This window comes from Suricata suricatta, chromosome 17 (assembly GCF_006229205.1).
Source record: "Suricata suricatta isolate VVHF042 chromosome 17, meerkat_22Aug2017_6uvM2_HiC, whole genome shotgun sequence".
In the NCBI taxonomy this organism is placed as follows: Eukaryota; Metazoa; Chordata; class Mammalia; order Carnivora; family Herpestidae; genus Suricata; species Suricata suricatta.
Genome location: NC_043716.1, coordinates 11,546,211 through 11,555,446, shown reverse-complemented (window position 1 = coordinate 11,555,446; position 9,236 = coordinate 11,546,211). Strand labels below are relative to the sequence as shown.

The 9,236-nt window shown below is 43.4% G+C and overlaps 1 protein-coding gene across 2 annotated transcripts in view; it reads left to right on the top strand.

Annotated features, from left to right (window-relative positions):
* The first annotated feature begins 11 nt into the window (after positions 1-11).
* Positions 12-9,236, top strand: part of USP22 (ubiquitin specific peptidase 22) — a 39,877-nt gene continuing 30,652 nt past the window's right edge. The window contains exon 1 of one of the 2 annotated variants that reach the window (XM_029927679.1): positions 12-264. In XM_029927679.1, coding sequence (XP_029783539.1) covers positions 94-264 — 171 coding nt within the window. In that variant the 5' untranslated portion in view covers positions 12-93. The remainder of the gene's footprint in view (positions 265-9,236) is intronic. The other variant, XM_029927680.1, reaches the window with a different exon arrangement.

Here is a 9,236-nt window from a genome sequence, read left to right as displayed (position 1 = left end):
GCCGGGGCGCGCCGCCGAGCAGCCCCCCGCGCCGCGCTGGCGTCGTCCTCGTCACCCTCGCCGCCCCCCGCGCGCGGCCGGGCCTTGCCCCCCATGGTCTCCCGGCCGGAGCCGGAGAGTGAGGCCATGGACGCGGAGCTGGTGGTGACGCCGCCGGGCTGTTCGCACCTGAGCAGCTTCAAGGTGGACAACTGGAAGCAGAACCTGCGGGCCATTTACCAGTGCTTCGTGTGGAGCGGCACGGCGGAGGCCCGCAAGCGCAAGGTGCGACCCCGTTCCCCCCGGAAAACTGCGGGCTGCGCTGGGGGCCGGAGGAGACCCCCTGTTGCTGCAGCGCTGCCCGGCGAGCCGGTTGTGGTGGGGCTTCTGGGCCCTGTTGGGAGCGAGGAGAAGGGAGGGCTGGTTAGCCTCCCGCCGGCCCCGCCACCGCCCGGGCTGCGCTCGCAGGCCCGTGGAGGGGGGTGGGGCGAGAGGGCGCTTCTCCTTCCCAGTTTCCTCCCCACTCTCCCCATCCTTCCCCCCCACCAGCGCCCTCTTTTCCCCTCCCCCACCTTCCTCCGCCCCTCAGCGGCGCGGGTGGGGACGGAGCAGGGGCGGGGCTTGGGGCGTGTCCAGTTCCGGGGGTGGGTGAGTGCGGATCTGGTAAGGGGGCGGTTTTCTCCAGGGTTGTGGTGGAAGTCTGGTAGCGAGGAGGAAGGTGTCCCGTGTTCCAACGCTGGGCCTCACCCGGGAGCTCTCCAGGGCGGGGGGGGGGGGGGGTCCGGGGGCAATGAGAAAACGTAAGACCGAAAACTAAAAGGATCGAAGACTCCGGGGCCTGTTGGGTGGCCTGCGGTGGGCAGCCCCTTGCCACCATATTGAGTTCTAGGTGGAGTGTGCATTAAAGCTTACGTGGGTCGGAGAAACGGAACCGCGTGTCGGGATCGGGAGTTGTTAGGGTGAAGCTACAGTAGTGTAGTGTTTGGGCAAAACACCGCATCGGCTCCAGAGTCCTCAGGAAAGACTATAGGGAGATGGCTTCGCCCCGCCTCGTTTTGGATTTGGACGGAAGGGGGGCGGGGGGATGGTGACAGTGGGGAATGGAGCAAGTCAAGCCAGTGTTCAGACCTATATCCGGGAGAGCCGTTTCATTATCAGCATGATTGTGGTTTGGAGAATCGCTTGGAGCTCTCGAGGAGAGGATTTACAAGAAAAGATCTTTCTGGTGGGAAGGTGGGAGAGTGGTGTGCCTTCTGCGTTAAGAGGCTTTAGTAAGCTGATCACCTCCGTGACATGTTGAAGAAATTACATTTTTAGTGTCATATTTTTCAGATACATGTCCTGTTAGGCTTTTTTATGACTTGGAAATTGGAAAATAACAGTATTCTCATCTGAGTAAACCTTGAAACAGTTTGACACGATTTTGCATGTTAGTGCAGTTGGGAGGTGTATTAGGCGGCTTCCACCCTGAATACCATTTCAGTGTGTAGGGGAGAAGGGGGAACTAACATCTGAGATTGTAGGGAATGTTAAGCACCAGTTTTTTCTTCCTTCCCCCCCGCCCCCATCAGTAATAGTGTTGGAAAGCATTGCGTCTTAGAATGAACTAAAATCGGGAATGATTTCTATTAGGATCAGCGTGAGATTCTTCCTAATGGAATTCTGTGCTCCTAAAAAAAAAAAAAAAATAGCCTGGTTGAAACCACCAGTCTTCAGGCGATAATATTGTTACTGTTCCATGGTAGCTTATTCGTTGAGGCTTATATGATCTGTGTAAGATTCCCCACTATATTGGGTTAAGTAAGGAATCCCCTGCTTTTTTCTTCTCTCTTCCCTTCCCCTGTAATTTTTTTTTTTAAACAAAGCGGAAGGAGTCCAATTTAACATATCATTAACTTTGTCTCATTTCCTAAAGGAAGGAATCACTTTCTTTTTGTGCTGGGTTTTGGATTAACGTTTCATGTCAGTTGCTTAGTTTGAAAGCTGTTGAAGCACATCTCTGTTAATCACGAATAACTCGAGCTACAGACAGATAAGAGGTGGGGATAAATACTTCTCTCAAACTGCAGTGCTGCAGTACCTTTTGGTAGTCTACCAGTGAGGAATCTTAATGTCCATCATCCTTTATGCTCCAGATTTGGGGGGGGGGGGGGAGTATTTTGTATCACTTGGGTCCTATATAACTGCATTTCTAGCACTCTCTAGTGGCCCAGCCAAGGAAGAGTTGGTTTGACAAATCTTTAACCGAGATGATTAGCAATGAACAGTACGCATTTGACTGTTGGTGTGAGATTCTCAGCAGATCTGTAGGCTTAGTACATTTTTGGTTTTAACAATATGAAGTTTCCTACAAACACATTTTAATTTAAGTTGTATTTGTAAATAAACAAAAATGCCTTTTGAGGTTGAAGTTGCAGCTACAGCTACAGCGTAACCATAAAAACGCAGCCCTGGATGAAAAGAAAGTTAGAACTTTATCTAAGTGGAGATGAAAAGAAAGTTAGAACTTTATCTAAGTGGAGGTGTTAATGGTTTTTGTATCCAACTTTGATTCTTCTTTTAGTAGACACAGAGTGAGAAGAACATGATCAGATTTGACAACTTTCTATCCAATTTTGGCTTGGATTATAGTAAAATTTATGTACTACTGAATGTAAAACTATTCCCACTATTTAGGACCCAGTGCTACCCCAGTTGACTCTGCATTTCTGGCATGTGTTAAATATAGCATGTCTTACCTTTAGGGTTTTTGTGTGTGAAAAAGAAACTGGCAATAAAAACATCAAGAACTTACAGCGCTACCGGTTATTATGACTTAACATAGTCTATGTTATATTTTGAATATATAGACCCTGGAGAGAATAGGTAATGTAGTTTTTTTTTTAATATAACACAATTTATTTTTCTTAACATATGCAATTATTTTCCATCATTTACAATACAGTAGTTACAATGACACTCCAAACAGAAAAGCAAAATAAAAAATCAAAACACCAACTTCTGTTTCATGTAATTAGACTTATACAGAAATTAGAAGTTAAGTAACAACTAGTTAATCACCTAATTTCACAGCTATCTGAAGTGACAATCGTTATATAGCAGCTTATCTGTGATACATTCAAGATACATGATACAATTTATTTCTTGCTCATAAGGGTAATGTTTTAAAAAATAATCACTCCTCTCTTTTTTGAATGATTTCTGTGATTCTAAAATTTTCCAGCAGCTTGTGCTCAAAAAACAGCCCTCTTTGTAGCTGTAGTGAATACTTTTACCAAATATACTTTGCCACAGGTGAAGAAGGATTGTCAAACATCCTGTGAATATTTTGAATTGTTACAGATTCTGGTTTAATTTGGTCAGTAATCTGGCGGACAGGAAACCGCCTTTGAAGGCTTCTGAGGCACACAATTTGGAGCCTAGAGCAACCCTTTGGGTAGAAATTCTTAGGGAAGTATCTGGTTTGAGAAAGGGGCTGGATAGAAGGGAAGTTACCTGGCAAATGAGAACACCTGTCATTTGTTCTGTTCCTACTTTGGGGTCTTTCACACCACCATTCAAATGTGGAGTAGGAACCCTTTGGAAGAAAGTGGAATGATTCCCTAAGTTTTTAGACCCCTCATTTTCTCTTTAGTCCAGAGTCAACTCTGAGCCCTGGGTTTCTGTCTTGAGGAATTGAAATCAGAATTGTCAAAAGGCTATTAAATAGTCGATGTCATATAATAAGATAATAAATTTTAGAGTATTTGTAGATGCCTAATGATAATTCTACACATCAGGTGTAATTAGAGCCTGAACATTACAAAAAAGAATGCATAAATAATTCTAGATGCCTAATTGTTGGTAAGTTTTACTAAGGAAGGTTAAAATTCGTGAATCTGTATTAAAAAAAAAGACAATTAGAGAAGTGACAGTGTGAACATGTTCTTAATTTGTAAAAATAAAACACCTTACAGGCTCATTGAATATATATAAGGTGAGTCTTTTCTGACTCCAGACAACCATGTTTGCTGCCTGGGTCTTTCCGATTTTTAAAAAGTTTTAAATACACATGTACATATAAAGCAAAGCTACATGTTTTTATTTATGTAAATATACATGCTGTGTGTCTTATTTCCTTTTTTCACTTGTTGCCCATAGATAGATCTGTTGAGCTGTGCAGTTAATGCTCCATGGAATGGAAATAGCATTGTGTATTTTTCAAGCTTTCAATTTGGAGGATTTACTGAGAATTTGTAAAATTTAAACCTGGTAATCAGTTTAAAGAAGGAATGATCCTATGCCAGACATTTTTATGTTTCTGTTTGCTGAGATACTGAAATGTGATTTGTCTGCTTGACACCAAACCCGAGACACCTGCAGAAGTGCACTGTCGGGTGCCTCGGGGGCTCCGTCAGCCGGTTGGGTGCACAACTTCAGTACAGGTCATGGTCTCGCGGTTTGTGAGTTCCAGGCCTGCGTCAGGCTCTGAGCTGTCAGAGCTTCACATTCTGTGTCTCCCTCTTTCTCTGCTCGTCCCCTGCTCATGCGCTCGCTCTCTTTCTCTCTTTCTATCGCAAAAATAAACATTAAAAGTTTTTAAAAAATAAAAAGTGCACTTTTGTTTATGGAAAAAAGGGAGAGGGAAGTAGCTAAAAAGAGACATAAAAACTGAATGTGACACAAAACTTTAGGATAGTATTTCTTAGAGTACAAGTGGAATGCCCTTCAAAGCAAGAATACAGATTGTGAGCCTGTGGACACTTGCTTAAGATGAGAGCAGCTCTTAACAGTGTGGCAGAAGCGTGGCTCAGGAGATGGGAAATGGTCTTACTTACCTTGAGTCAGTGGTAGTTTGCCATGTTGTTTTAGAAAAAGATGTACCGTAGGACTCCGCACTGGGCCTCTCTTTATCAGTGCTGCTTTATTTTATTTTTTTAATTTATTTTTGAGAGACAGAGACAGTACAAGCAGGGGAGGGTCAGAGAGAGGGAGACGCAGAATATGAAGCGGGCTCCAGGCTCTGAGCTAGCTGTCAGCACAGAGCCCGACATGGGGCTTGAACCCATGAACGTGAGATCATGACCTGAGCCAAAGCCGGATGCTTAACCAACTGAGCCACCCAGGCGTACCATCAGTGCCGCTTTAGTCCTGTAGTGTGAGATGCCTTTAGATCTGAATGAATCTCTTGTATTTGAACTTTTTAGTAGAAATCGTCATTGGGGAATAACAGTTCTGCTGTTCTGGCTTAAGGTACATGGAGTGACAGGACACACCGGTAGACCATAAACCCGGTGCTGGCCCCACCAGTCAGGCATTAGTCCTCACTGACTCAGCCAGGCACGTAAACATGACAGTGAGAAAGGCGCCGAGCCCTCTCTGGGTTTTGAACTTCTTAAGTTCAATTCATTTTTTGGATCTCTTTTTTTTTTTTAATAAACTTTTTACTTTTCAAACTTTATTGCTTTGGGAATTCACTTTTGCTTTATTTATTGATGCTTTGGATCGTTCAAATCCTTACAACAACATACAATTCATACGAAGCAGGGGACAGGTCATTACAAGTTAAAGGTCCAAAGTGGGAAAATTTTTTCTTTGAGATCCTTGTAGATTGAAATGCTTTTATGAAAAACAATACAGAGAGGTCTCTGTACCCTTTATCCAGTTTCCCCCAAAGGTGACATCTTGCAGTCTGTAATAAAATATTAACCAGGATGCCAGCATTGATAGAGTCCATCTGTGATATATTCCACCTATTTTGTTCAAACCCCCCCGCTCCCCCATGTCCCTGATTGTTAACATCTTCCCTGGCTTGGTACATTTTGTAACAACTAATGACCACACTGGATTCATTGTTACTAACTGGAAGTCATACTTTATTCAGATCTCATTAGTTTTTCTCTAATCTTTTTCTTTCTCAGAATCTCACCCAGGATCCCACAGTACATTTAGTTGTCATGTCTCCTTAGGCTCCTCTGGCTTGTCACATCTTCTCAGATGGTCCTTGTTTTTGATGACCTTAGCAGTTTTGGGGGCATATTGCTCAGGTATTTTATAGGATGCCCCTTAATTTGGGCTTGTCTGATATTTTTTTCATGGTTCATAGTTGTGGTCTTAGGTTTGGGGAAGACCAGCAAGTCCTGTCAAGGGTGATGCGGTGAATATGACTTAAGGCTTTTGGTGGTGAACAGCCACAGCTGCAGCCACAGGGCTGCAGGTTGGTCTTCTGTGAGGTGACTCTTTCCCTCTTTCCCTACTGTCCTCTTTGGAGCAGAGTCACTCTCCACGGGTGACTCTTGAGGAGCGAACAGTTACGCTCCACCTCCTTGAGGCCAGAGCATCTATAGAAATTATTTGGAATTTTTATTAGGAAATATTTGTTCTTTTTCACTGATTGAGTGAGTATTCATTCAATCGTGTATATGGATTTAGGGATATTTTATACTATGGATTATAATCCAGTACTTGGTTTTATTGCTCAAACTCTTCCAGCTGTAGCCAGTGAGAGTTCTTCCGGTTGTTTTCTGTCACTTTGACGTACCTGTACCAATTTTTGGTTTGTTTGTTGTTTTTGAGGACATCCTGACTTTCTGGTACCGTAAGAGTTTCTAGGCTTATATTGTATATTTTCTGGCCTTGTCTTAGAATCTGCCATTTCTCCAAGGAGTCCTGGTTCCTTTTGTTGGAATGTATGGTTTGGGCGGTGGCTGCCTGTTGGTACCAATGTCGTACCTTCTCAGTCCTTGGGGGACAGAGCTAAGAAACAGCTATGTCTGAATTAGCATACCCTGATTCGTGTACACACAGGTCTATGGTTATATGGTTATTCATCTCCACTCTATTAAACTATACCAGGGTTCATAGTGATGCCTCCCAACTCTAATCCAGCACTACATGGATCATTCTAGTCTCCTTTCACTTATCTGTAGTTTCTCTGTCCGACATAGAAACTTACCAACCACCCGTGTACTTAACAGTTTAATTTCAGTATACATGTATAATGGTATAGGGGCCGAGGGTAAGCCACCCCCAAATGTGACACTTTGGTATATTGTTTATTTTTAATTAAAAGTTCCTTAAAACCACCTACCTAGAACACTCTGATCCTCCTCTGTCTCCAGAAAGGAAATAAATCTGCCATGTCAAAGGTACCCTCTTTGTACCAGGAGCTGAAGAGACATCCTTATCATCAGAGATCAGGAATTTAGAACAAAAAAGGCTGAATAACCTTTGTTACTTTTTTACCAATTTACTACCTCAGTGCAAATTCTGTGTAGAATTCCTTCTTAATTGAAGCTTCTGAACATAAGTTTTTGTCCTGTCAACTCCTCTCAGATTTATTGTCTCTGTTTAAAAAGTATAAAAACTATCATCAGGCTTTGTCATTTCTTTGGAACTTAATTTCAGTATTGGGTCTCCATGTGCACATAATTAAACTTGTTTTTCTTCTGCTAGTAGGTCTTGTGTCAATTTAAATCTTAGACCAGCTGGAAGAATCTTAAAGAGTAGAGGAAAATTTTCCCCCTGTAACAGTGGTTTCAGAATTGTTAACCTTGGGAAGCAACATTGTGACCTGGTTTAGGTACGGCTCCTTTTGCCTTTATTCCTAACTCTCCACTCATTTCCAGGTCACTTGGGCAACTTGTCCCCAACGCCTGTTACGTTGGAGTTTTAGCATACGTTTATTTGTAAAACAGTCAGATTCTGTCATATCCGCGTTCTGTCCTGGCATCCTGTGACTGCCTAACTGTGCTGTGCAAGTTCAGATGATTAAGTAGGAAGCAAGTAAACTCTACTTTCAGGGACTGAAATGACCTACCATATGGATATTTTGAGGTTTGATTCTTGCCTCTCTTGTTCTTTTGGTCAGTACCTGCCTCAGAGAGTGAAAATAAAACAGAATCAATAACTTCTATTGTTACTTTTTGTTACTTTTTAATACCTCTGGTAAAAGACTTTGGGGAATAAAGTGGGAATAGCAGGTTAAAATAATGGTTTAGGATAATCTGATCACTCCCTAACCACACTTATAATTGACAACTGGGAGGTGATGCAGAATTTAAATTCAGAATAGCCAAAGGCAATGGCTTAGTCCTTAAGCACCTGACTTCTGGCTCAGGTCTTGATCTCAGAGCTGGTGAGTCTGACATCTGGGGAGCTCATGCGCTTTAGGTAAAAACAGGAGCCCTGGTTCGTTCGTTCTCTCTCTCTCTCTCTCTCTCTCTCTCTCTCTCTCTCTCTCTCTCCCTCCCTCTCTCCCTCCCTCCCCCTCTCCTTCCCCCCTTCCTACCTTAAGTTCTCCCTCCCTTCCCCCTCTCCCTCTCTCTTACTCTCTGTCTTTACTCACTTGCACCCTCTGTCTCTCTCAAAGGCAGTCAGTACCATGGGGATCTTGCCCTTGCTTCTGCCCAAAAGTATGTGGACAAATCTCTCTTGAGTCACTCATTTTTCATTTATGATAATATTACTTTAAGTTTACATAGCATCTTTAAATTCACATTGGTTTTGTTACTCGTGATATACTTTATATTTTTATATTTTTTTAGGTAGGCTTGGCAGGTAAGTCTCTTAATCTACCCAAAGGCACTGATAGTGAACATCACGTCTGATCTGAGCCTTCAAATTAGATTACTTTGAGTCTGGAGTTCATGTTCCCCTTAGTTTGTCCTGGAATTGTTATGCCCAAGATTTCAATATCCTCCCCAATAACCAGAGACCGCCAGGGAGACCGAGTCACTAATGCAAAAGCAAAGGGCTTTATTACGGGCTTGGGCTCTCCGGGGCCTAAACTGGGTCTCATAGACTTCACCACCAGCACGGTGGGTCAGTGCTGAGAGCCCTGAATAAAGGGGGGGCAGGGCCTTTATGGGTTGGGAAGGGGGAGTTACAGGAAATTGTGACGCAGGTACAGTGATCCAATCATTATCACATAACATTATTGGCAGTAACTTTAACCATACACATTAGAGTGTTCCCTACTTTTGGCAGGACCCAATCACAATATTTAGAGTATTAACCAATTACAGAGTGGACCCAGGGCCCTCACGTAGGGTGTAACTAGCCTTAAGCAATAAGTGATTATCTATAGCTTCTATCTCTAGGCCTGCCCTTAGAAATGTTAAGGGTGTTAGCTGGCCTTTCCTGATTGGGTGTTACAAGGGTGGTCCCTCCTGCCTTGGGCAGTGTGTGCCCTTTTATTGTCTAATGCTTCTGGGAAACCAACACTTAGGCCTCCAAGGTCAGATGGAAACTTGAAGCCTGTCATGGAGTCAGTTTGA